The following is a 27,772-nucleotide window of genomic DNA, read 5'->3' on the forward strand; positions in this document are numbered from 1 at the left end:
TTTCACTCTGTCTCTCTCTCATTCTCTCTCTCTGTCTCTGTCTATCTTTCTCTCTGTCTGTCTCTCTATTTCTCTCTCTCTCTCTGTCTGTCTGTCTCTAGTTCTCTTTCTCTATCTGTCTCTCTCTCTCCATCTCTCCCTCTCTTTTTCTGTCTCTCTCTCTCCCTCTCTCCTTTACAAGAGAACACTGCAGTTATTTTATCAATTTGACAAATTAAAAGTAATAATATCACCTACATGTCACACACATTACGATTTCATCACCTTCCTGATTATTTTCAGGTTTAAAGGTGAGTGTTTGTGTTTATAGACGCTATTAAAAACTCCGTCTCGGCCGCTTCTACTCAAGAAGAATCTCCTCGGAGGTGTGAACTACACTCAGGTGATTTTAATAATCTGAACGTGGAGCTCAGAAAGTCCACTTAAGCAGCTGCGTAACCCGACTCTGAATACCAGGAACTTTCCTCAGAGTAAATACTGACCGAGAGTTGAGAATAAAGTGATATTTTTAAAAACAAAAAAGCAGAATGAAAATGTAGGCACCATTTTAAAAGCATGACCTGTAATATAAATACATATTTATTAAAAAAAAAAAAAAAAAAGCTGAACTACACACCCATTTCTTGCAGAAGGCGACCTGAGAGAGCCACAGCTGCACATCCTCCTGCAAATTCAGTAAAAGAATTAAAGGTGTTTGATCGTCAGTAGGGATGATTTTTGTTTTTTAAGTTGGTTTAAAGGATAAACAGTTTGGACCTGCCACTTTGACGTCGCCCTCCTGAACACGCTGTTGATTCTCTGGATGATGGGGAACTCGATGTCCTCCCTTTTGAACTGGTAGCCGATTCTCTGCAAAACAGGAAGTAAACAAGTTTGTGCTTTCTCTTTATTTAATTTTATTAATTAATTTAGTTTATTTTTAAATAATCCACAATCACTCTCTCTCTCTCTCTCTCTTCCGAGGACAATACAAGACCATATTGCTTTATATATATATATATAAAATGATATTTTTGAGTCACTTTTAAAAAAGAAAGAGAGAAAAGGGAAGGATAAAAAAAAGAGAAAATGATCGATTATTATATATTTTTTAAAAAAAAAAGGAAAGCAGAAAAATATTGAAATTTTAAAAACGTTTTAAAGAAGAAAAGGAGAGGAAAGAGGAAACATGGCATGCAGGTGTTTGTCAACAAATCAAAGACAGAACAATGAAACAAACAAAAAAAAGAAAAGAAAAAAAAAACAAAAAAAAAAGAGGAAAAAAATACAAATTGCGAGCAATACAATGAGGAGGAAAATTCCAGAGAGTAAATAAAGTGAAAGGAAAAATAGTCCGGGAGAACGGTGACGTACTGCTGCCACAGACATGTGATTATTTTCCACTCATTTATGTCGTAATGACGAGATATTATGTCGTTAAAATGAGATGTTTTCTTGTAATAACGACATATTATGTCGTAAAAACAATATTTTCCACCTAAAAAAAATGAGATGTCATAAAAACAACATTTTCCCTGCAAAAAACAAGATATTATGTCGTAAAATCTATGTCTTCCTTGTAAAAACAAGATATTTCGTAAAAATAAGATTTTCCATCTAAAAAGGAGATATTGTCATAAAAACAATATTTTCCCCATAAAAACAAGATAGTATGTCGTATAAACAATATTTTCCTCCAAAAAAATGAGATATTATGTCATAAAAACAACATATTTTCCCCGTAAAAATGAGATATGTCATAAAAACAATATTTTCCCTGCAAAAAACAAAATATTATTTTGTAAAATCTATGTTTTCCCCCATAAAAACAAGATATTATGTCGTAAAAACAACATTTTCCCTGCAAAAAACAAGACATTATGTTGTAAAAACGATATATTTTCTCATATTTGCGCGATACTATTATGGGAAGCTACGTAACGCTCTCTAGTTCATCCACAAGGAATAACGCCGCTTCCAATACGTCCGTTTGATTCTTTCGTCTCTACAGACTCAGACGTTTAAGATGCGGACGCAGCGTCCGCAACTAATAATAATAATAATCCTGTTAACGTGGCTTAATGCTAATAAAATCTTTGTGGCTTAAACTGAGGAGAAAGTAAAAATAAATCAGTTAATTGTGCCACGACGACTAGCTCTGGCTAATTCATTTACCGTTCCATAACAGCAACCGTTCCGTTCTGTATATGTTGACTAAGTGTCAATGAATGAAACAAAAAGAATAAATACGTTGTCACGTACAAAATGTTGTTTTAACTATATAATATCTCGTTATTACGGGAAAATACAGTTCTGTGTAAAAGTCTTAGGCACGTGCAAAGAAATGCTGTAGAGTAAAGACGCCTTCAAAAATAATGAAATTAAATGTTTCTACATTTAAAAAAACTCCTATAAAGAGCAGTAAACAGTAATAAATGAAACAAAGTCGATATTTAATGTGACGATCCTTCACTTTAAATAAATAAAGCAGTATCTGAGGTGCAGTGTGTGCAGTTTTATAAGGAAATGAGCTGGAAGTGTTACTGAGCATCTTGCAGAAGCAGCCACAGTTCTTCTGGAGACTTTGACTGTCGACTCGCTTCTTATTTCTGCAGCGAAACCCAGCAGCCTTCATTCTGTTTTTATCTGAAAAGTGTCTCTTATGGAATCTGCTGCTTTCTTTACTGACATACAAACATTTTTCTGTAACATTTCATTTTGTGCTGGAAAACTAATGTTTGGAATCTAAAATGTTTTTATCACGTTATTAGGAAATAATTGAGTGGAAGAAATACTGTGTATGTAGGTTTAAATATTAAAGCGTTGACGTGTTGTTCTGCGTGTTAATGTTACTGTACACAGTGTTGTACTTTTGATCATGAGACACTCACGGCTCTTCTCTTCTTGATGAGCTCCAGGACGTTTACTTCATACTGAGAGAGAAATTGTGAAAAGTAAGAGCAGTTAATTATGCAGTCAGTAATTAATTAATTTTAATTGTAATTTTATAATTGTATAAAATAATAGCCTGAAAGGTAAACTCCTCCCTGAATGATTTGCATATTCAGATTTATGATAATATTCATCATCAATAACATCCAAGAGTTAAATTAGAATTAAAGTCGACTCTTACCTTTTTTTTTAAACTAATTTCACTTTACCCACAATGCCGTTCAGCTACCTGCTACAAGTGTTACAGTTGTATTTAGCTCTCGCTTTATCTCCACCTAAAAACAGCGATGCAGCGGCGCTTTAGTCCTTTCGTCTGTCCAGCTCTCTCACCTCCTCGTCTGTACACTTTCACACCAACACCACCGTTAACGCCATCGACCACATGCTCGTCGTCTCGTACGTCGCTAACAAGCCGAGTCGAGGCTCCGCCGTAACGTAACGTAACTCCGTCATATACAGCTGCATTGCATGCTGGGACTTCAACGCTGCATTTCTCATTAATAAAACACTAAATGTAGCTAGAAAATGAAAAGATGTTTTGATTTGAGGAGCTAGCAGCGAAACCTGACTGCTTCCAATAACACTTATTTACTTATTTACATATTTGAATAATCTCTGCTACCTCAGCGGCTACGTTTACGTGCACATCAATATTCTGATATTAATCTGAATTTGATGATATTCTAATTAGTATCGAGTCGTGCATGTGAACGCAGCAATCCGATTGCAATCCGTTTCAGACTAAGACAATATTCTGATTCCTCAAATTCTGATTCTGGTCCCAGGAATATTCCTGTTTTAATCAGAAATGTGTTGCATGTAAAAGCCTTATTCAGAAAATCCACTGAAAGGAGATTTATGCGCAGCTCAGCCCGCAAGGAATTGTGGGTACTAACAGATTCGTAGCTGTAGGCAGGAATTTAGAAACAGCAACTCAGGCAAACTTACAACATCCGAACCCTGTATACAGGAATATTCCGACGCCTGGACGCATATAAACATCGTTATTCGGAATACAGCTGCAACCCGGATACAGACTTTAAACGGAATTTGATGTGTGTAAACACAGCCAGTGTCCCACATTTTACTTTTCAACTTTAATACTTAATCATGTTTATTTTTAAATGTTATTTTAATTTTATTTGCGTATTTACCGTCTGATTGTACGAGTCATTCTAATTTGATGTGCCTTGTACAGCTCTGACAAAACATTTTCCCTCAGCGTTCAGTAAAATACTCGAAATAATCTATCTATCTATCTGTCTATCTATCTATCTATCCCCCTTGTGACATCATGACAGGACACAACTTCTAACTTCTCCTGGTTATAACGAGAATACAGCACCAGCTAACACATTAACACCAGAATCACTCAATATATCACAACTATGTCAACATGGACACGTGTGAAGTGCTTCAGCATGGAGTTTTCCTTTAATCCGTTGTGTGTGTGATGAATTAATGCTCACCTGAATGTATGTAATGTAATCATCTTTACTCTGCACGGATCTGTGGAGTTTATATTCCAGAGCTGTGGATCTTTTCAGCATCGACCTGAAACAAGTTTGTGTTTTTACAACAGAAGATTAATAATCTAGAGACAGATGTATATACAGTCCTGTGCAAAAGTCTTGACACCCCCTTTTTTTTTTTAGTACAAACTTTGTTATAGATGTTTATTTTCTGACTTCTACATTATTGATTCAGTACAAAAACCTTTTAGATTCCAAACATTAGTTTTCCAGAAACAAAATGAAATGTTACAGAAAAATGTTTGTATGTCAGTAAAGAAAGCAGCAGATTCCATAAGAGACACTTTTCAGATAAAAACATAATGAAGGCTGCTGGGTTTCGCTGCAGAAATAAGAAGCGAGTCGACAGTCAAAGTCTCCAGAAGAACTGTGGCTGCTTCTGCAAGATGCTCAGTAACACTTCCAGCTCATTTCCTTATAAAACTGCACACACTGCACCTCAGATACTGCTTTATTTATTTAAAGTGAAGGATCGTCACATTAAATACTGACTTTGTTTCATTTATTACTGTTTACTGCACTTTATAGGATTTTTTTAAATGTAGAAACATTTAATTTCATTATTTTTGAAGGCATCTTTACTCTACAGCATTTCTTTGCAAGTGACTAAGACTTTTATATATATTTGTTTTCCCCTGATCTGATCTGATCACTCACTTCACTTCTTTCTTGGTGAACAGTCCGACTCTCTCCAGCTGCTCCAGAGCCGGAATCCGGTCCTCAATCCGCTGCTGCACCAAATCCGCCATTTTATAATCACTCCTTACTCACTCACCGAGACTTTTATCTAGTGTTAGTTTTTATTATTATTATTATTATTATCGTTGAAATTCTGAAATGATTCCCCCCTCGTTACATCGTACACACGTGGGTAACGGAAGTTGTGTTTCCAGTCGCGTTCCGCAAACTGTAGCGCAACTTCCGGTTCGTGGGTCTAAATGCTCCGTGTAGGAACGCACACTGAAGTAAATAGATCCGGTTTGTTTAAGCGGTGCAGCGTGTGTGTGTGTCTGTTAAATACGGAATTTAAACTAGTATTAAGAGCTGTGTGTTTATTAATACTGACTTTTCTATTATTTATTACTCTAAATTCTATTATTTTACCTTAACATCTCAACCATTAATTAACGATTATCACTAATAAAAAATAAACAATAACAGATAAATACATACATAAAAAATACAAAATAACTCTGTCTGTCTCTCTCTTTCTGTCTCTCTGTCTCTCTCTGTCTCTCTCTTTCTCTCTCTTTCTATTTCTCCTTCTGTCTCTCTCTCTTTCTGTCTCTCTCTGTCTCTCTTTCTATTTCTCTTTCTGTCTCTCTCTCTTTCTGTCTCCTTCTGTCTCTCTCTTTCTCTTTTTCTGTCTCTCTTTCTATTTCTCTTTCTGTCTCTCTCTTTCTGTCTCTCTCTCTCTGTCTCTCTTTCTATTTCTCTTTCTGTCTCTCTCTTTCTCTTTTTCTGTCTCTCTTTCTGTCTCTCTCTCAATCTTTCTGTTTGTCTGTCTCTCCCTTTTTCAGTCTCTCTCTCTCTCTCTCTCTCTCTCTGTCAAAAAGCCACAATTGATAAAACACTCCAAAATTCAAAAGTGAGAGGGATGGACAGCAGTAATTTTGCATAAAGTATTAAATGAGGAAGATATAAGATCCTTCACATGTATATTTTGGAATATAATAAAAATTCAATGTACAGTTTTCTAGTAACATTCTAATAATGACTTTATTTAGAAAAAAAAAGATCTTTATATACTGAGGAATTACAGGAGACTAAACCAAACTGTGTTCATTGTATCCATAGTCTATATAAAAATATAATAAATACAAAATAATACTAAAAAAAAGAGTATTATCAGATCAGAATAAATTAGTAACACAAATACATTAATACAAACACAAATACAAAAATTAACATTTTTTTTTACAAATACATAATTTAAGTATGAATGTATGAATGTCTTTTGTATTTGATTTATATTAATTTTTTCAAGTTTATATAATAAATACAAAATAATAAAAAAATATATTACCAGACCAGATTAAAATAATATTTTTTTCACATTGATAAATGAATTAAGGAATGAACAAATGAAAAATAAGTAAATAAATTAATAACACAAATACATAAAAATTATTTTTTTATAAATACATAATTTAAGTATGAATATCTTATGTATTTTATTTATATATTTTTTTCAAGTTTTGTTTAAGGAAATTTTGTTTTATTATTAAATATTTTCAACATAAAAAGGGTGAAATATTTTTATTTTGAAATAAAGATAGGTTTATTTTTCGTTCTTTACCATTAGATAGATAGATAGATAGATAGATAGATATTTATAAATGATTTAAAATAAACATTGTGTGTTAAAGTAAAACGCCCACTTTCAACGCGCGAGCTTCTTGGCGGCAAATTTGCAGCGTCTACCAACCTTTATGGCACGTCAATCAAAATAAATCCAACCAATCATAAGGCTAGAATTGCGAGTCGCTCCGATTTGATTGGACGGCGCTATTTCGAGTGGGCGTGTCCAAAGTGGAGCCATTTCACACACACACTCCTCACTTTTTAAAGAAGTCTCTCGATTTATATTCGGGTGTAGGACTTTGCTGAATAATAATATTCTAAATTTCTTCAAATATATCTCTCTATATATACGTGTGTGTGTGTGTGTATATATATGATATAAAAAAAATAAAATGTAAAAATGTATACGATCTGTTTTGTGTTTGTGTGTGGCTAATACTAGTTTGTGTTTGGGTTGTATCCTAAACGACTCCCTAGCTAGGGACCCTACGTAGGGACGTCGTGACGTCGGCGAGGATCCCTGTCCCACACTAGGTAGTGCACTAAGATAAGGGAGGGTGGAGGTATTCGGGATACGGCGCGTGTTATTCTTCGCGGCTTCGCTTTAGCTAACTTGCTAAACACTTTCTGAGGAGGAATGCTAACTCGCTAACGCTAACATTTCTTGGTTTAGCTAGCTAACACCTCAACGGATACTTTTACCTGGAATATTTTATACATTTTAATGATTTTTTTTAAATGATAAGGCGTTAAATGGCTAAAAGGGTATGCGTGTGGATCATTTTTTAAGCGATGATGAGGTGGGAATTTAAAAAAGATGAAAAAACGATGAAAATAATTTAAAAATTGAGTTGATTTAGAAACGAGCGCGCGACCAACCGGGAGTTTTTTTTTTTTTTTTTTTTTTAATCAGGTTAGCTAGCAGGCTAGTTCGTTGAGAAACTAGCCTAGCTAGTTAGCTAGGGATATTTTTGCGGTTTTTATTCGCTGACAAGGTGTGAGTTTTGGTTTATTTTTATGCTGTAATCTGTTTCTCTGGATGGCGCCGCAGAAATACCCGGGGCAGGTGGTGAGCGCTGCTGCGGGCGGCAGGGCGAGTGGAGCGGTTTGTGTCTCCGCCGTCAGCTCGGTGAAAAAGCCCAAGATGGAGCAGATCCAGGCCGACCATGAGCTCTTCCTCCAGGCCTTCGAGAGTGAGTCAAAGCCCCTGAAATAGAATAAAAATAAAAAATAACATCATGTCCTATAAACACACACATACACACACACATACACACACTGTGTGATTATTATTGCTATGATTCTGCTAGTGGAACTCCAGGCCTCTGAGAGGGAAAAAAAATCAATAAATAATAACTTATTAAAAAAACAATTAATAAAAATTTAACTTGTAATATACATCTATACACACAGAATACATTTATCTTCTCACTTATGCTTCTGTTTCTGTCTGCTTTTTAGAGTAATACAACATTAAATCAATTTATTCACTAATAATGATAATAATAATAATAATAATAATGATAATTTTCACTGATGCTTTATTTCTGATAAATAAATAAATATTTTTAATTTGTGGCACAGTTAATAAAACATCAAGTCATATTTTTTGATTAAAATAAATATCCACAAGTAGTAATAATAATAATAATAATAATAATAATAATGATAATAATAATAACAATAATAATAAACAATTTGTTAGTTAAATTGTAATAATATTAATTTAATCTGTAACAAACATTTAATTTATTTTCTTATTTTGGTTTTATTAGTCTGTTTCGTATGTTTGGCTTTTTAATAATAATAATAATAATAATAATAATAATAATAATCACATTAAATCACTTTATTCAACAAATAATGTGAACAAATAGTAATGTAAAATATATTATTATTATTATTATTATTATTTAATAAACATGTTATTAACACGTTGTTTAGCTGTGATTTGTGATTTGAATTGGAAATGTTTACATGTAAAGAGACAAATTTAATTAAATTTATATTTTATAATATGCGCCGTGAAATAATTTTACTGAATTTAAAAAAAAAAAAAAAAAAAAAAAAAAAAAAAAAAAAAGCAAGCGTGGTGGATCGGATATCTGATTAAAAACAAATCGGATATCGGATTCTGTAACTGGAGCTGGATTTGGAAAATAAACCTAAAGAGACTTGACTGTTTTTTCGTTTGTTAGGATTTTAATTTATTTATATTTTATTATAATTTATTATATTTTTGTGAAAAAATTTAACTGTAAAGTGCTTCAGTTAAAAAATAAAACATTTGAAAGATGTCATTATCGGTACGGATATTTTATTTATTTTTCCTAATTAATATTTAATTAATTTATTTTTATTTATCAATCTTTTATTTATTTTTATGTATTTCTTTACATTTATTTATTTATTTTATTGATATTTTATTTATTTATTTTTATTGATTGATTTTTTAAAATGTATTTTTATTTATCAATATTTTATTTATTTTTATGTATTATTTTTTAAAAAATTATTATTGTTATTGATATTTTATTTGTTTCTTTTTATTTATTGATTTTCTTTTCTTTATTTTTGTCTAGCTATATTTTATTTATATTTATTTATTGATGTTTTATTTATTTCTTTTTATTTCTTTTTATGTATTGTTTTTTTTAAAAAATTATTTATTGTTATTGATATTTATTTCTTTTTATTTATTGATTTCTTTTCTTTATTTTTATCTAGAGATATTTTATTTATATTTATTTATTGATGTTTTACTTGCTTTTTTTTAATTGAAGTTTTCTTGATTTATTTTTATATATAGTTATTTTATTAAATTTTTCAGCCGTACTCTTCTCACTATCGTTCTCCTGTAACACTTGATTCCTGAATCCGATTTTCCCGATGGCGATGAATCTTAGTGAATAACGAAGAACTTAACGAAGAACTTAACGAAGAACTTAACGCAGGGCCATTACCCAAAATTAATATTTTGTTTCCTCTTTCCCTCCACAATTCAGAATAAATAATTAATAAAAATAATTAATAAAAAGCACTTGAAACAAATAAAATTTCTAACCTTTTTATTTATACTAACCCCGTTATCATTAGTTGTATATATTTACTCAAATGTGTATATTAATTAAATTAAAACTATAACTATATATACACCCTTAGGAATAATAAAAGAAATAAAATTATATAAAATGTATAAAATATTGCACATATGAACATCACAGTAACGCGGTGTTGTAAGAAATAAAATTAGATCAAATTATAAAATACTGCACATCTGAACATCAAATTAAATTGTGTTTATTCAGTAAATACAACAGCACAATTTATTTGAAAACTAAAAATAATTAAAAAAATAATAAAACTAAAAATTTTCTTTAGTATTTTGAAAATCCGCTCACTGTGCAGTCGATCAGCTCGGATTCAAAGCGTCATATACATACGTGAATTTAACGCGTCACGGCGCTCGCGCTGTTTTCTTTGTTTCTTTTGAGTATTGGTTTGTTACGGTTATGGAGGCCCCGCCTCCAAGCCCGAGGCCCCGCCTCCAAGCCCGAGGCCCCGCCTCCAAGCCCGAGGCCCCGCCTCCAAGCCCGAGGCCCTGTAGCTAGCGCCGGCCCTGGACGTACGCAGTCGGTTTTATCGAAAGCCTTCGTTATAAGAGATTTAACGTAACAGCTGTGAGTCGTTGTTTGCTGAGATTAATTTAACTTGTATTATATATTTATACACAGTGTGTATTATTATTAATAGCACGTTAATAACGCGTTAATAACACCTTAATTACAGTTTATTCAGTTAGGGCCGGAGCGATACAACAGAAATATCACATCGCGATACTTTTCTACGATTCCAGCGAGGCTACTGTTTATATAATTTATATATAATGTCTACAAAAATACATTTATTTTATATATTTTTAAGGATGAGAAAAACTTAGAAATCTGTTTAAAAAAAAAAATGTTTTTTTTAACATTTTAAAAATTTTGTACAAAAATTTAACATCAAATCAGCTACCTTCAATCAATCTATAAGTAAATTTATTTATTTAAAAATATTTGATATTTTGATATTTTATTTATTTACAAACTACTAAGCCATGAAATTATTTTTTAAACTAAACAAAAAATCACTTCATCTGGATAAATATAATAAAGTATAATAAAAATAAAAAACATTTACAGTTAAAAAAATTGTTTAAAAAAATCCAACTTTTCTCTAATATCCGGTCCACCTTTTTTTTTTTAAAAAATTAAATCTTTTACCTTTAAAAAAATCATTAAAAATTTTTTCTCACTCCTGTTTTCTTTATAGAGATTATTTAAATTTATTTATCTTTGAAATTGTTTATGTTTTACATTATTTATGTTTCTGTTCTACTGATAAAAGGTTCTTCCCGGGTTCCTTACGTCCGTAATCAGGTTCTAGTTTCAGTTTTTCTGACGGTGAAAAGCTCTGAACAGCCGAATTGTTTTTAAAAGGCGTGCAAAAGTAGAAATAATTTTTTAAAAATGTGGATTTTATCACGATGACGTGTTTCTAGGTGCCGCTATCGTTTGTTTGTTTGTTTGTTTGTTTGTTTTGTGGCTCATCAACAGCAGAAAAATAAATAAAGCTTACAATAAAAATACATTTTGACTAGATAAACAAAAAAAAAAAAACTTTTAATAAGTAAATAAATTAACTAACTAAATAAATAAAAATTTAAATAAATAAACAGATTAAATTAAACCGATTAAGTAAGTAAAACTAACAATATATCAGTTAATTTAAAATAAATAAATAAAGCTTTAAATAAGTCAATTTAAAATGGGTCAGTTAAAAATAAAAAAAAATCTTTTAATAAGTAAATAAAATATTTAACTAAATAAATAAATAATACTAAATAAATAAAAAACTAATTAAAATAAAAAACTAATTAAATAAGTAAAACTTATAATATATCAACAAATAAATTTGAAGTAAATAAACTAAATAAATAAATAAAATAAAGTTTATAATAAATAAATAAATTTTAACTAGTTAAACTAAAAAAAACCTTTAATAAGTAAATAAATGTAAAATAATTAACTAATTAAATAAATACAACTTTAAACAAATAAATAAACAAATTAAATTAAAAGAACAAATTAAATAAGTAAAACTTACAATATATAAATAAATAAATACATTTAAAGAAAAATAAATAAATAAATAAATAAATTCAGAAACAAATTAAACTAAACAACAAATTAAATAAAACTTGCACTACATAAATAAATAAATTTACAGTAAATAAGCTAAAGAAATAAAGTTGATAATAAATAAAACTTTAAATAATTAGTTAAATAAATTATTAAAAACAGTGTTTATTGTTATATCAGTTTTGTTTTAACACAGAACAGTTAACAAACACGACGTTTTAAAGCCTTCAGCAGATTAAAAATACTGATTTTTGTCTAAAATGATGTTTTTTCTGAGAGAAATCTGTCAGAACGTGACGTAAAGCTGCGTTTATAAATTTATATCCGAGAGATTAAATTAAATTTCCGTTCCCCGATAAAATACTGAAATTTTTAAATAAATAAAATAATTTTTGTAACTGTATCACTTCAGAAATACAACGTAACCAACATGATTTACGTAAAAAAAAACACAGATTTCTTAATTCCGTTTAATTTATTTAAAGTTTCACGCAAAAAAAGCTCTTACTTTACATGCACTCTATTGCCAAAAGTTTTGGAACGTCTGCCTTTACATGCACGTGAACTTTAATGACGTCGCATTCTTGATCCGTAGGGTTTAATATGGAGTCGGCTCGCCCTTTGCAGCTATAACAGCTTCAGCTCTTCTCAGGTTTAGGAGTGTGTTTATGGGAATTTTTGACCGTTCTTCTAGAAGCGCATGTGTGAGATCAGGCACTGATGTTGGGACGAGAAGGTCTGGCTCGCAGTTTCTGCTCTAATTCATTCCAAAGGTGTTCTGTGGGGTTGAAGTCAGGAGTCAAGTTCCTCCACACCGAACTCGCTCATCCATGTCTTTATGGAGTTTGCTTTGTGCACGGGTGCGCAGTCGTGTTGGAACATTAAGGGACCATCGTCAAACTCCCTCAGAGTTGGGAGAATGAAATTGTCCAAAATGTCTGCTGAAGCATTAAGAGTTCCTTTCACTGGAACTAAGGGATGAAGCCCAACCCCACACCATAATCCCCCCTCCACCAAACTTTACACTCGGCACAATGCAGTCAGGCGAGTACCGTTCCCCTGGCAACCGCCAAACCCAGACTCGTCCATCGGATCGCCAGACAGAGAAGCGTGATCCGTCACTCCAGAGAACGCGTCTCCGCTGCTCTAGAGTCCAGTGACTGCGCTTTACACCACTGCATCCGACGCTTTGCACTGCACTTGGTGATGTAAGGCTTGGATGCAGCTGCTCCGCCATGGAAACCCATTCCATGAAGCTCTCTACGCAATGTTCATGAGCTAATCTGAAGGCCACATGAAGTTTAAAGGTCTGTAGCTATCGACTCTGTGGAACGTTGGCGACTTCTTCCGACCACTTCGTCGCTGTTGAGTTGCTGTCGTTCCCAATTGCTTCCACTTTGTTATATTATAATACCGCTAAGAGTTGACCGTGGAATATTTAGTCGTGAGGAAACTTCACGAATGGACTTATTGCGCAGGTGGGAACCTATCGCAGGACCACGCTCGAATTCACTGAGCTCCTGAGAGCGACGCATTCTCTCACAAATGTTTGTAGAAGCAGTCTGCATGCCTAAGTGCTTGATTTTATACACCTGTGGCCATGGAAGTGATTGGAACACCTGAATTCAATGATTTGGAGGGGTGTCCCAATACTTTTGGCAGTATAGTGTAAGTACGCAGGGCCTGAATTTTGTTTTTTAAAGATTATGGGGGGAGAATTTTTAAATTTTGACACATCAGGATCAATTTATAATCTTCATTTATTTATGTTTACAGAGAACAGCTTAATAACAAAAATTTGTCATGCTCTCCTCCTCCAAATTAAAATAAAAACTGTATTAAAACTATATATTAATGCCTTTCAGAATCAGTGAACTTCAACTTTATATTCCAGTTTCAGTTTAATTTCTTTGTTTTGTTTTTTTTAAAAAACTTTAAACAAAATGCACCATTCTCTCCTTCAAACTGACGTTAAGAACTCTGTTTAAACTAAAGATTAATGTCTCAATTTCAGTGTATTTCATGTGTTTCAGTTCAATTTCACTCCCTTTTTTTCCTGTGGCTTATTCTAAGTCTTTCCTCCGTCTCCTCCTCTTCATCTCTTTCCCTTTCAGGGCGTGAATTTCGGCGCGGGATTGCGGGGATTGCGCGTAATTTAATCCCTTCCCGCAGGTTTAACTTTTATAACGCGAGAAATTCCCGCACAAATGTATTCGCTTCGTCTCGGATCAAATTATGAAATACGTCAACAGACGCGAAAAAAGAAATCACCGGTTCAAACAGTCCGTCTTTATTTTAGAATTGAATTCCACAAACATAATAATTATATTATTTTATTATTATATTATTTTTAATCCCAGAATTCAAACATTAAATGCTCAACACAGCCGCAACGAAGCGCGAGGAAATCATCATCTCCGTGTCTTAAAATGCGCGTTTTATCGAAAGTTAACGTGAATAAACATTAGACAGTGTGTAGAAATAGTCTCCTGCTTACTGAGATTCATCCTCTCTCACGTCTCAACCGCGAGGCGACGCCCACAGCTCGGTATGCAATATATTTTTCCTTAACTGTTATTTAATTTACGTCGAAATAAATATAATTCGCTAAAATGCTCAGCGACAGTCGTCGCAGTTTTCGCGTCCGTTGATTTGATACTTTGATCCGAGACGAAGCGAATACATTTGCGCGGGAATTTCTCACGTTATAAAAGTTAAACCTGTAGGAATGGATTAAATTATGCGCAATCCCGCACCGAAATTCAAGCCCCGAGACAATAAAGTATTAATACAATAAATTATAATTAATAAATATAATAAAAAATGAATCCTAACAACAAATACAATCACGTCTCTTTACACGTAAACATTTCCAAATCCGATTTCAGGATTTTTTTTTTCTTTGCTATCTGATGTTGTTGTTGTTGTTTGTTTGTTTATTTGTTTGTATTTTGCTGGTATCCTGTGATATTTTTTTAATATTATATATTTCATATAAATAATAATAATAATAATAAGTATATTTGTTTTTTTTTCCCTAACAGAACCTACGCAAATATACAGATTTCTGCGCACGAGGAACCTAATCGCTGTACGTATAAACGTTTATTTATAAATATATATTATAAATATATATTATCAGCGATATATTGCGATCATGTTCTGTTGCATTTGAAGATTTATTTTGTCAAAATGTAAAAAAAATTTATATATATATATATATGTCAATAGCACTCGTAGGCAGTCGCTACGATACGACGAAAAATATCGCATCACAATATTTTAAAACGTTCCTACGATACTCGCTATGTATCGTGACATTTTAAATTTTAGCGTCCAATCAGAGTTTATTATTAACTGCTATTTAAAAATTATCGACGATATCGCAGGAAATTGTATCGTGACATAATTTATCGCGATATTGATATCGATATCGTTTCATCGTATCGCCCCGGTCCTGATCCTCCGAGGAATATTTCTGTTCATGAACTTACAAAGAACAAGATCATGATGAAATACTGTAATAAACCTGTGTGTGTGTGTGTGTGTGTGTGTGTGTGTGTGTGTGTTTCTCCTGCAGCCGATTCTGCTACACAGATGTCTCACGTTCATGTCCCACAGAAACTCTCGAACAAACACCAACAGGTAACTAACGTCCTCTACACTGAACACACGACGATGATGATTCAAGATTCAAAGAACTTTATTAATCCCAGGGGGAAATTTCTTTGCCATGTTACAAGACGGCACAAGATAGTACAAGACAATACAAGACAGTACAAGATAATACAAGACGGCACAAGATAATACAAGACAGTACAAGATAATACAAGACAGTACAAGATAATACAAGACAGCACAAGGCAAGACAATACAAGACAGTACAAGATAATACAAGACAGCACGAGACAAGACAATACAAGACAGCACAAGACAATACAAGACAGCACAAGACAATACAAGACAGCACAAGACAATACAATACAAGACGGCACAAGACAATACAAGACGGCACAAGACAAGACAGCACAAGACAATACAAGATGGCACAAGACAGCACAAGATAATACAAGACAGCACAAGATAAGACAGCACAAGATAATACAAGACAGCACAAGACAATACAAGACGGCACAAGACAATACAAGACGGCACAAGACAATACAAGATGGCACAAGACAATACAAGATGGCACAAGACAATACAAGACAAGACGGCACAAGACAAGACGGCACAAGACAAGACAATACAAGACGGCACAAGACAAGACAATACAAGACGGCACAAGACAAGACAAGACAATACAAGACGGCACAAGACAGCACAAGATAATACAAGACAGCACAAGACAAGACAAGACGGCACAAGACAAGACAATACAAGACAGCACAAGACAAGACGGCACAAGACAAGACAATACAAGACGGCACAAGACAATACAAGACGGCACAAGACAATACAAGACAAGACGGCACAAGACAAGACAATACAAGACAGCACAAGATAAGACGGCACAAGACGATACAAGACGGCACAAGACAAGACAATACAAGATGGCACAAGACAAGACAATACAAGACAAGACGGCACAAGACAAGACGATACAAGACGGCACAAGACGATACAAGACGGCACAAGACGATACAAGACGGCACAAGACAAGACAAGACGGCACAAGACAATATAAGACGGCACAAGACAAGACAATACAAGACAGCACAAGATAAGACGGCAGAAGACAATACAAGACGGCACAAGACGGCACAAGACAATACAAGACGGCACAAGACAAGACAATACAAGACAGCACAAGATAAGACGGCACAAGACAATACAAGACGGCACAAGACAATACAAGACGGCACAAGACAATACAAGACAAGACGGCACAAGACAATACAAGACGGCACAAGACAATACAAGACGGCACAAGACAAGACAATACAAGACGGCACAAGACAAGACAATACAAGACAGCACAAGATAAGACGGCACAAGACAATACAAGACGGCACAAGACAATACAAGACGGCACAAGACAATACAAGACAATACAAGACAATACAAGACGGCACAAGACAATACAAGACGGCACAAGACAATACAAGACGGCACAAGACAAGACAAGACGGCACAAGATAAGACAATACAAGACGGCACAAGATAAGACAATACAAGACGGCACAATACAAGACGGCACAAGACAGCACAAGATAATACAAGACAGCACAAGACAATACAAGACAGCACAAGACAATACAATACAAGACAGCACAAGATAAGACAGCACAAGTAGCTGAAATAGTGTAAACATAAGAGTAGCAGCCAGTGTACAGTATAATATAATGAGTAAAGTAGCAGCATAAACATGTCCATAAACTTGCTTCCTTCAGGCCGGCGTGGTAACGGTAATTACGTACAGTCGTTATATAGTATGTATTGCACACTAATCTTAGTATTAATAAATAAGGCAGTAATAATAATAAATGAATTGAACATGTATTGCGTATGACACTAGACACCACAGACTCGGAGAACATCTACAGCATGGTGCTGCAGACCTCGAAAGACCTGAACCTCCTCAGAAAATACAGCCTGCTCTGGCCTGAAGAGTGCTGTTGAGTTTACTTCCAGAACTAAATTTACGGTACTAAAGTACTGGGCGATTTTGCGTGAACTATTTCGCAGTACCGTTTAAAGGGTTGCATTCGCACCGACAGCGGGCACTAGGAAGTGACGTCATTTGTGCGCGACGTTCAACAACGGAAACAAAGAAGAACAACGTAAACAACCGGAGGATGGAGGACGCTGTGATCGGAGCTGTGTGTTTGTCGTGTCTCGCGTCCATCTATCGCTGTTCTCCATACTTGCGGAATAAGTCGACGCTACAGTATGTTTACGCGGCGTTTTAAATCATGGCGGGTGACGGCGTTTTCGTACGCGTTTGGCCAATCAGCGTCTCCTTACGTCACGGATAGTACCAGTTGTGCTGGTTAGACCCTGCTCCGGAGTAGGAGCTCATTTGGTTCTCGAAAAAGGCAGTCGGTACTAAAATCACACCCAGTTCCGAAGGTGCGAAAACGCTAAAAAGTGCGTAGTTCCACAATTAGTTCAGGTACTATGAAAAGGTTCCTGCGGTGCGAAAGGCCCTAATATGGACGCCCAGGTATTTATAATCTGCAACAATCTCAACTTCCTCACCGTGGACAGACAAAGGAGTGACGGAGGTCCTGGATGATGATGATGATGATGATGATGTCGATGATGTCACCACGTTCAGCTTTATTAACACGTTATATATGCATATAGTAACAGTAAGTAATCGTTTATAACACGGTAATAACCACTCGTGTGTGTAGGAAAGCGTTTAAGGTGGACAGCATGCTGGCGAAGGTGGAGAAGATGAAAGGAGATCAGGAGTCACACAGGTACGGAGGCTCGCTCTCTCTCTCTCTCTCTCTCTCTCTCTCTCTCTCTCTCTCTCTCTCTCTCTCTCTCTCACACACACACACACACACACACACACACACACACACACACACACACACACACACACACGCTACTGTACAGGTGTTTAATGATTTACTCTTTTTGTTTTTTTTCCCCTCTCCAGTTTATCGTCGCACCTGCAGCTGACCTTTACCGGATTCTTTTATAAAAACGGTGAGCGCTACTGAATTCTGCATCCTGATTGGTCAGAAGGTGTTGATTAATTTTCCATAACAGCAGCTCTGACAGTAGCGCAGGTTTATATCAATACGTTAATACGTTAGCGTTTCTATAGCAACAGCTCATGCAGAGGGACGCGTAATAAAAAAAAAAAAAAAACGATAATAAAAAAAAATCGCTGATGTGTGATGAAGTTTTCTTAAAGTAAGGAGATGTTTATTTAACATTTAGGGAAGGAGTCTCCAGTGTCAGAGGTCAAGCTGTAGCTTCAGTAAGTTTTCCGAAAGACGAGTTTACGCTTTAGAGTGTAATAAATAAAAACATTAATAATCGTTAGTAAGGTGCTGTGGTGTAAGAGGAATAGAACACTCAGAGGGCTGTGCTGTTACAGGAAAATAATCAACGCTGTGTGTTTTTTTTTCTCCCTGTTTGTAGATAAGCCATGTCAAAACTCAGAAAACGAGCAAAACTCGGTTTCTCTCGAGGTGCTACTCGTCAAAGTCTGCCATAAAAAGCGAAAGGTGGGTTAATTTTTAAAAAAAAAAAAAATTTTAATATTAAATAAATTAATCATATACACTTCAGAATATCATCACATGCTTTTAATTTGCATTAAACAGGGTGAAATTATTTATTTGTTTGTTTATTTAATTATTTATTTAAAGTTTTTTTAATATTTTTTATTTTTAGTTTTTTATCTTTTACATTTATTTATTTATTTATTTATTCTATTTTTTTTTAGTTTATATACTTTAAATTTATTTATTTATATATTGTTTTTTTATTTAATTATTTATGTAGTATTATTTTGATTTATTTTATATTTTTTATTAATTTTAGATTATCTATTTTAAATTTATTTATTTATTCTAAGCTTTATTTATTTAGTTTATTAACTTAAAATTTATTTAATTATATATTGTAAGTTTTACTTATTACGTTTGTTTATTTATTTTGAAATTTTATTTATTTCATTTATCTACTGTAAATGTATTAATTTTTTTCAGTTATTTAATTATTTTAAATTTATTTACTTATTAAAAGTAAATTAGTCTTAGTAAAGTTACTTATTTATTTTTTTAGTTTTTCGATTTTAAATTTATTTTTATTGTAAGCTTTGTTTATTTGTTTATCTAATGTAAATGTATTTATTTAATTAATTTTTAAAATTTATTTACTTATTAAGATTTTTATTTATTTATTATTTTTTAATTTTTTAATTTTTATTTTAAATTTATTTTTATTGTAAGCTTTATTTTAGATTCACTATTTAAAGATTTATTGACTTTAAATTTATTTATATATTGTAAGTTTTACTTATTTTACTTGTTTATTTATTTAAAGTTTTATATATTTAATCATTTTAAATGTAGTTATTGTAAGTTTTATTTATTTAAAGTTTTTATTTGTAAACGTTTATTTACTGTATTTTAAATTTATTTGTTTATATATTGTAAGCTTTGTTTATTTACTTATGTAGTTATTTATTTTAAATTTATTTGCTTATTTATTCAGTTTCATTTATTTAGTTAATCAGTTAAAAAAAATTATTTATTTATTTATTATTACATCACATAAGACACAATTATTATTTGAGTTTAATTTAATTTTATTTAATAGATAAATGTTTTAACACTTTAATAAAAAAATAGCGCTACAGTGGAATATTTAATATCGTTATTGTGATCATGTTATTAAACAGGATAAAATTTAGATGAATATCATGACGAGATTTAATATCGGCCCCCGACACACACACACACACACACACACACACACACACACACACAGGGCTTGAGTGGCCGTGACGGAGTGTGTGTGTGTGTGTGTGTTTGGTTCCTGTCCCTGTGCAGGATGTCAGCTGCCCCATAAAGCAAGTGCCTACAGGGAAGAAGCAGGTGCCTCTGAACCCGGACGTGAAGCAGACGAAGCCGGCGTCGTGTCCCACGCTGCTCGTGTCCAGCACCGAGTTCGAGCCCAGCAACAGCCACATGGTGAAGTCCTACTCGCTGCTGTTCCGAGTGTCCCGGCCCGGAAAAACACACTCCAGCGCCTACGTCAACGGAGAGACGGACGAGAACATGGGTCTGCACACACACACACACACACACACACACACACACACACGCTTCAGGTAAATCTTCTCATATTCCCTCACTGGCAAGACTCATCTTTCGCCAGCGCTCTGTCCTCCATGTTTTTCTCTCACTTGTTCCCTCAACTTTCAGAGGTGTTCAGAAGAACTTTTAGAAGAACTTTCAGAATGTTAAGAAGAACTTTTAGAAGAACTTTTGGAAGAACTTTCAGAAGAACTTTCAGAAGTGTTCAGAAGAACTTTTAGAAAAACTTTCAGAAATGTTTAGAAGAATTTTTAGAAAAACTTTCAGAAATGTTTAGAAGAATTTTTAGAAAAACTTTCAGAAATGTTTTGAAGAACTTTTTTAGAAAAATTTTCAGAAATGTTTAGAAGAATTTTTAGAAAAACTTTCAGAAATGTTTAGAAGAACTTTTAGAAGAACTTTCAGAAATGTTTTGAAGAACTTTTTTAGAAGAACTTTCAGAAATGTTTAGAAGAACTTTTAGAAAAACTTTCAGAAATGTTTAGAAGAACTTTTAGAAAAACTTTTAGAAAAACTTTCAGAAGTGTTTTGAAGAACTTTTAGAAAAACTTTCAAAAGTGTTAAGAAGAACTTTTAGAAAAACTTTAGAACTTTTAATAGAACTTTCAGCAGCGTTTAGAAGAACTTTAGAAGAACCTTGAGCTAAAACCGGCTCATTATAAAAGCGGACGCTTCTCGTAGGATTACAAATAAACGGTGCGAGTGTGAAAACAACTCAGACTAATGTGAATAAGAAGGGAAACTGAAACTGCTCCAGAAACGTCTTCAGGTCATGATGGTGATGATGATGGTGATGATGATGATGATAGTGATGGTGAGGATGATGGTGATGATGATGTAGTTAATGATGGTGACGATGATGATGATAGTGATGGTGGTGATGTAGTTGATGATGTAGTTGATGATGGTGATGATGGTGATGATGATGGTGACGATGATGATGGTGTAAATCATGATGAGCGTGATGATGGTGGTGATGGTGATGATGCTGATGATGGTGGTGGTGATGATGATGATGATGCTGATGATGGTGGTGGTGATGGTGATGATGATGGTGTAAATCATGATGATGATGGTGATGATGCTGATGATGATGATGGTGTAAATCATGATGATGATGGTGGTGATGATGGTGGTGATGGTGATGATGGTGTAAATCATGATGAGCGTGATGATGATGATGGTGTAAATCATGATGATGATGGTGGTGATGATGGTGGTGATGGTGATGATGGTGTAAATCATGATGAGCGTGATGATGATGATGGTGTAAATCATGATGATGATGGTGGTGATGATGGTGATGATGATGATGATGGTGGTGGTGTAAATCATGATGATGAAGGTGTAGATGATGGTGATGGTGATGATGATGATGGTGGTGGTGGTGTAAATCATGATGATGAAGGTGTAGATGATGGTGATGGTGGTGGTGTAAATCATGATGATGAAGGTGTAGATGTTGATGATGTTGGTGGTGGTGTAAATCATGATGGTGTAGATGTTGATGATGATGATGATGGTGGTGGTGGTGTAAATCATGATGATGAAGGTGTAGATGATGATGGTGATGGTGGTGGTGTAAATCATGTTGATGAAGGTGTAGATGTTGATGATGACGATGATGGTGTAGATGATGATGATGATGATGATGATGAAGGTGGTGGTGTAAATCATGATGATGAAGGTGTAGATGATGGTGATGGTGGTGGTGTAAATCATGATGATGAAGGTGTAGATGTTGATGATGTTGGTGGTGGTGTAAATCATGATGGTGTAGATGTTGATGATGATGATGGTGGTGGTGGTGTAAATCATGATGATGAAGGTGTAGATGTTGATGATGGTGATGGTGGTGGTGTAAATCATGTTGATGAAGGTGTAGATGTTGATGATGACGATGATGATGAAGGTGTAGATGTTGATGATGATGATGACGATGATGATGATGGTGTAGATGATGATGATGATGGTGTAGATGTTGATGATGATGATGATGATATTTTTGCGTGCACTTTGAGCTGGATTTTAATGTATAAAAAGTGTTTTATAAACCAGGTTCTGCTTTTACTGTTAGAACATTCTGAATATAGTTTATTATCATTATTATTGTTATTATTAATATTATTGTTGCTTGTGTTTGTAGACGTGAAGGAGGATCTGTCGAGCAGGAAGAAGAGGGGCGTGTCTCACCGTGACGACGAGGGAAACGCCACGGAGACGTTCGTCGCGCAGATGACCGTGTTTGATAAGAACAGGTGAGAGACGAGCTCCTTGTTTAACGTCACTCGGGATTGTTATAGAGATGAACGTCGAATCCTTCTCTCTCTGTGTGCGCGTGTGTGTTGTGTGTGTGTGCGCGTGTGTGTTGTGTGTGCGTGTGTGTGTGCGTGTGCGTGTGTGTGTGTGTGTGTGTGCGCGTGTGTGTGTGCTCCAGGCGTCTGCAGCTGCTGGACGGTGAGTACGAGGTGTCGATGCAGCAGATAGAAGACTGTCCCGTCAGTAAGAAAAGAGCCACCTGGGAAACCATCCTGGACGGAAAGGTGTGTTTTGTGGGCGTGGCCTGTCCGTCTTTTTGTTTTTCTTACTAAAAGCTAGCTAGCAGATTAAATAACGCACTAATCAGCGTGTGTTTTACGTGCTACGATCTCTGCTACGTCCTTCCGAGCTTTATTTTTCTTCTTAACGTCTCTTTACGCAGTAAACAGGAACAAGTTTAAAATAAGTCGTGAGCGACGAACTGAAGAAACGTCGGATTGGTCCGAGTAATTGTTCGGATTCGAATCGTTTGTAGCATCGTACCTGATTTACGTGGAATTGAGAAAACGTTAATTCCACGTACGTAGTTGAATTGAAACGTAGATAGTAAAGGAACGTAGGATTACACTTACGAACGTTTTTTTGTCCAGAAAATAGCGTCAGTGATTTATGAGCGAGTTTAACTTATTAACGTAAGACGCTTCGCACATTTTAATGCTTTATAGTTAGATTTAACGTTATGGAACATCCGAGAGACGAGTTAGCTCCTGTTCTCGGTTACCTTATAGCAGCAATAAACGTCCTTCCCCACTCTCCATCTCTCTCTCTTTCACTCTTTCACTTTCTCTCTTTCTCTATCAGCTTGTTATTTTAACGAGAAACCCGAAAGCGTAAAACTCCTCTGTCCTGAACGTTTTCCTGAGCTGGGAAACTTTAACGCGCTGAAACTGGAGACTCCTTCCTTAAACGTTAAATAAACACGTCCTAACAAAAACAACAAAACAAAAAAAATCATCAAATGCATGTTTTGGTTTTTTTTTCGTTGTTGTTAAAATTTGCTTATTATTATTAGTCTTAGATTATCACCGTATGAGTCCGTGTGTATGAGTCGTTACTATAGCAACGGTAACGTCTTACAGCAGAACGATCGCGTTAATATAAATGTTACTGTTATACGAAACGCGATCGTTCCCGACACTGTGAGAACGTCACCGTGTAACTAAACAGGATTCTTGTAAGTTATTTATTTATTTGTTTATTTATTTGTTTATTTTGCAGAGGTTGCCTCCGTTTGAAACCTTCTCTCAGGGACCGACCCTACAGTTCACACTACGCTGGACCGGTGACCCCAACGACCCCTCGACGGCTCCTGTAGCGAAACCGCTGTCCACACGCAACTCCGACGCCAGCGGCCCGGAAACTCGTACCCCCACCCTCAGATCTGCCCCGGCGGGTAAAATAAAAAAATAATAAATAAATAACGCTATAAATGTTAATAAATGTGTTTAAAGCTGTGATTATATTGGGTTTTTTTTTTAATGCTTATTAGTAGTAGTGAAAGACTCAGTGAACAGCAGCAGCAGTGGAGGTGGAGGAGGAGGAGGAGGTGTTGGAGGTGGAGGAGGTGTTGGTGGTGTTGGAGGTGTTGGTGTTCAGACGAGGAGAGAGCAGACCATCTCTGAACCCAGACAGAAGCTCCGCATTTTCTATCAGGTGCTTCTTACCCCTCGACACTAACACTTACGAAACACATCCTGAAATACAGACGGAAAAATTTACAGTCTTGCTTTTCCGGTAGTTTCTGTACAACAATAACACGCGGCAGCAGACGGAGGCTCGCGACGACCTGCACTGTCCCTGGTGCACGCTGAACTGCCAGAAGCTCTACAGCCTCCTCAAACACCTCAAACTCTCCCACAGCCGCTTCATCTTCAGCTACGTGGTGAGTTCTGGAGATGCCCTCAGGACTGCGGTTACACGACGTAGATCATTATTATTATTATTATTATTATTATTATTATTATTGTTACGTAAGAGGAAATAAGATGTGTGTGATGCGTGATACGCTGTAACAAGCAGAGTTCACGAGCTAGCTAAACCGATATAAAGCTAAGTCCATGGTTGCCATGACAACTGGGCATCTTTCCAAACTCGTGTATCAGACTTTGATGCTAAAGCCCTGTTCAGACGGGATTAGTTTTAGACGTCGAGGTGGGTAACGTAACATAGCGGTTTATTTTTGCGCATGAACTGAATTGATTGTTGATAAAGAAAAAAAAATTAAAAACACTGAATAATAAAATATAGATTATGTTTAAAATGGAAGCATGTTTACATACATATATGCATACATGGGTCATGTGACCTGCGACTGATCAAGCATGGCCACGCCCCCTACGACAAACACTTATAGGAAAGATCAGAAGTGTGTGTGTGAGTGTGTGTGAGTGTGTGTGAGTGTGTGTGTGTGTGTGTGTGTGTGTTAAAATAAAATGAGGTGTGTGTGTGTGTGTGTGTGTGTGTGTGTGTTAAAATAAAATGAGGTGTGTGTGTGTGTGTGTGTGTGTGTTAAAATAAAATGAGGTGTGTGTGTGTGTGTGTGTGTGTGTGTGTGTGTGTGTGTGTGTGGTGATTGGTGTGATTAGTACACGGGTCACTCATCCCGGAATTGCTACAGACATTCGGAATGTCCGGAAAACTAATCCCGTCTGAATAATACCTGTTTTTCAAATTATTTTTTTTAAAAACTTTTCCCTCTCAGCCTCATCCCAAAGGGGCGAGGATAGACGTGTCCATAAACGAGTGTTACGACGGCTCGTACGTAGGGAATCCTCAGGACATCCACAGCCAGCCGGGATTCGCCTTCAGCCGCAACGGCCCCGTGAAGAGGACCGCCGTCACCCACATCCTCGTCTGCAGGTACGAGCCAATCAGAGCGCAGCTCGACAGGAAAACGTTACCGTAACAGATTATCCCGAAGGCTGCCGTTTTTTTTAAAGATTTCACGTAAGTGTCGCGGCTGTGTTCGTCAGGCCCAAGCGCACGAAGCCGAGCCTGTCGGAATTCCTGGAGTCGGAGGACGGCGAGCCGGAGCAGCAGAGGACGTACGTGAGCGGACACAACCGGCTGTACTTCCACAGCGACAGCTGCATGCCGCTGCGTCCTCAGGAGATGGACGTGGACAGCGAAGACGAGAGAGACCCCGAGTGGCTGAGGGAGAAAACCTCCACGGTAAGAAAATAAACGTTATCGTTTCCACGGTAACGGCTCGTTCGCATGGATTCGTACGAACTCTCGCCGTTTAACAAACGAACATCTCGTTCGTATCTGCAGCAAATCGAGGAGTTCACGGACGTCAACGAGGGAGAAAAGGAGGTGATGAAGCTCTGGAACCTTCACGTCATGAAACACGGGTAAACGAGCGTTTTGTAAATGTTTATAATATAAATATTTTTTTTTAGCGATCTGAGAAACGCCGCATCACTTCCTCTTCCTCTTCCTCTTCCTCTTTAGGTTTATAGCAGACAACCAGATGAACCAGGCCATTATGCTGTTTGTGGAGAACTGCGGTCCTCACATTGCACACAGGAACCTGTGGCGCAACTTCCTGCTTCACCTGGTCAGCATGCACGACTTCAACCTGGTCACCACGGCGACCATCGACCGGGCGATGACGCGGCTGCGGGAGATCCAGGCCGAGCTGCCCAAGCCGGAGGAAAGCGCGTGTAACGGCCACGCCGTCTCCTCGGGCTTCTCCCTGCACGGCAAACGCACCAAGAGCGCCGTCACCGACTGAACGCCGAGCGCGACTCCGAAAATCAACTCCGCTGTGGTTCAGCGCCGGGAAAAAAAACCTGGAAAAAAAAAAAAAAAAAAAAGACGGCTAGAGCGGCAAATTCTAAAAAACGAAAGTCGGAGCTGCTACGAATCATCACAACTTTTGTTCATCAACTTTTTTTTTTTTTTTAAGTGATTCTAGAAAGCGCTGAAACCATTTTTCGTTCTCTAGAACGAACCGAAACTGTTAAATTAGTTAAAATTCGCTGTTCGATACGACGCTGAAATGTTCCGGAAATTTCAGAAATGTGGTTTTCTAGAGTTAAAACATTTAGAAATAAATGTTTTAGAGCTGAAGTTAAAATGATCGGCGTCTAAAACCTGGCTGCAGAACATTGCTGAAGATTTTGGGCTTTCCAAAAAACAAACAAACAAACAGACAAACAAAAACAAATAAATAAATAAACAAATAGAGATTTTTGGATGATTGAAGAAAGCATAGAAACTGTTTCTGCTTTTCTAGATTTCATGGAAACTTCCGGAAGAAGGTTGAAGGTGAAGATGCAGGTTTCTCAGACCAGCTCTTCTCTTCTTCTCATCTTCTGGGGTTTGAGAATGAAAGTGGAATTTCTTCTCCGATTCCAGAAAGCGCTTAAGCTCTTTATTTTTTTATTTTTTTTAAAAACACAATTGTAGAGCTGAAGGGTTGAAAGGATAAGGGATATTTTTTTTTTTTTTTTTTTTTTTTTTTTTCTGGTGAAATCATTTCTGAAATTTCCAGAAAGTGTTTATTATTCGAGATTTAAAACATTTAAAAATAAATACAATAAATGTTTTATAGCTGAAGTTAAAATTCCAGGCTTCTAAAAATACATTCTTAAAAAAAAAAAAAAGAAAGAAAAAAAAAGATATTCGTCACTTTTCTGCGCAATTCTAGAAAGTATTTTTTCTGGTTTTCCAGATTTTAACGAAAAAAAAAATTTATATTGTATATAAT

The 27,772-nt window shown here is 35.4% G+C and overlaps 2 protein-coding genes across 3 annotated transcripts in view; one reads left to right on the forward strand and one right to left on the reverse strand.

Annotated features, from left to right (window-relative positions):
* Nucleotides 1–5,405, reverse strand: part of utp6 (UTP6 small subunit processome component) — a 14,895-nt gene extending 9,490 nt beyond the window's left edge. The window contains exons 1-5 of the mRNA XM_026909650.3: nucleotides 5,121–5,405; nucleotides 4,401–4,485; nucleotides 2,871–2,912; nucleotides 757–849; nucleotides 617–664 (exon numbers count right to left, since the gene is read on the reverse strand). Coding sequence (XP_026765451.2) covers nucleotides 617–664; nucleotides 757–849; nucleotides 2,871–2,912; nucleotides 4,401–4,485; nucleotides 5,121–5,212 — 360 coding nt within the window. The 5' untranslated portion in view covers nucleotides 5,213–5,405. The remainder of the gene's footprint in view (nucleotides 1–616; nucleotides 665–756; nucleotides 850–2,870; nucleotides 2,913–4,400; nucleotides 4,486–5,120) is intronic.
* A 1,638-nt stretch (nucleotides 5,406–7,043) lies between these two features.
* Nucleotides 7,044–27,698, forward strand: suz12b (SUZ12 polycomb repressive complex 2 subunit b). 2 transcript variants are annotated; one of them, XM_034314886.2, is made up of 16 exons: nucleotides 7,044–7,960; nucleotides 14,995–15,041; nucleotides 15,531–15,595; nucleotides 18,310–18,378; nucleotides 18,564–18,613; nucleotides 19,055–19,140; nucleotides 20,473–20,704; nucleotides 22,886–22,997; nucleotides 23,177–23,282; nucleotides 24,277–24,451; nucleotides 24,551–24,711; nucleotides 24,797–24,940; nucleotides 25,760–25,917; nucleotides 26,031–26,229; nucleotides 26,332–26,411; nucleotides 26,512–27,698. In XM_034314886.2, exons 1-16 carry the CDS (start codon nucleotides 7,807–7,809, stop codon nucleotides 26,792–26,794), a joined length of 2,121 nt encoding a protein of 706 aa, XP_034170777.2. In that variant the 5' UTR covers nucleotides 7,044–7,806; the 3' UTR covers nucleotides 26,795–27,698. The 2 variants fall into 2 exon arrangements, with proteins under 2 accessions (XP_034170777.2, XP_034170773.2); XM_034314882.2 differs by having other exon boundaries at nucleotides 7,045–7,960; nucleotides 24,548–24,711.
* Nucleotides 27,699–27,772: the final 74 nt, after the last annotated feature.

This window comes from Pangasianodon hypophthalmus, chromosome 2 (genome assembly GCF_027358585.1).
Source record: "Pangasianodon hypophthalmus isolate fPanHyp1 chromosome 2, fPanHyp1.pri, whole genome shotgun sequence".
In the NCBI taxonomy this organism is placed as follows: domain Eukaryota; kingdom Metazoa; phylum Chordata; class Actinopteri; order Siluriformes; family Pangasiidae; genus Pangasianodon; species Pangasianodon hypophthalmus.

What these genes read in the sequence shown, in the direction of transcription:
- suz12b (XM_034314882.2), top strand. Translation starts at nt 7,807, where the DNA reads ATGGCGCCGCAGAAATACCCGGGGCAGGTGGTGAGCGCTGCTGCGGGC. An exon ending in GGAGATCAGGAGTCACACAG is followed by an intron (nt 18,379 to 18,563) that starts GTACGGAGGCTC and finishes TCCCCTCTCCAG; the next exon opens with TTTATCGTCGCACCTGCAGC. An exon ending in ACCGTGTTTGATAAGAACAG is followed by an intron (nt 22,998 to 23,176) that starts GTGAGAGACGAG and finishes TGTGTGCTCCAG; the next exon opens with GCGTCTGCAGCTGCTGGACG.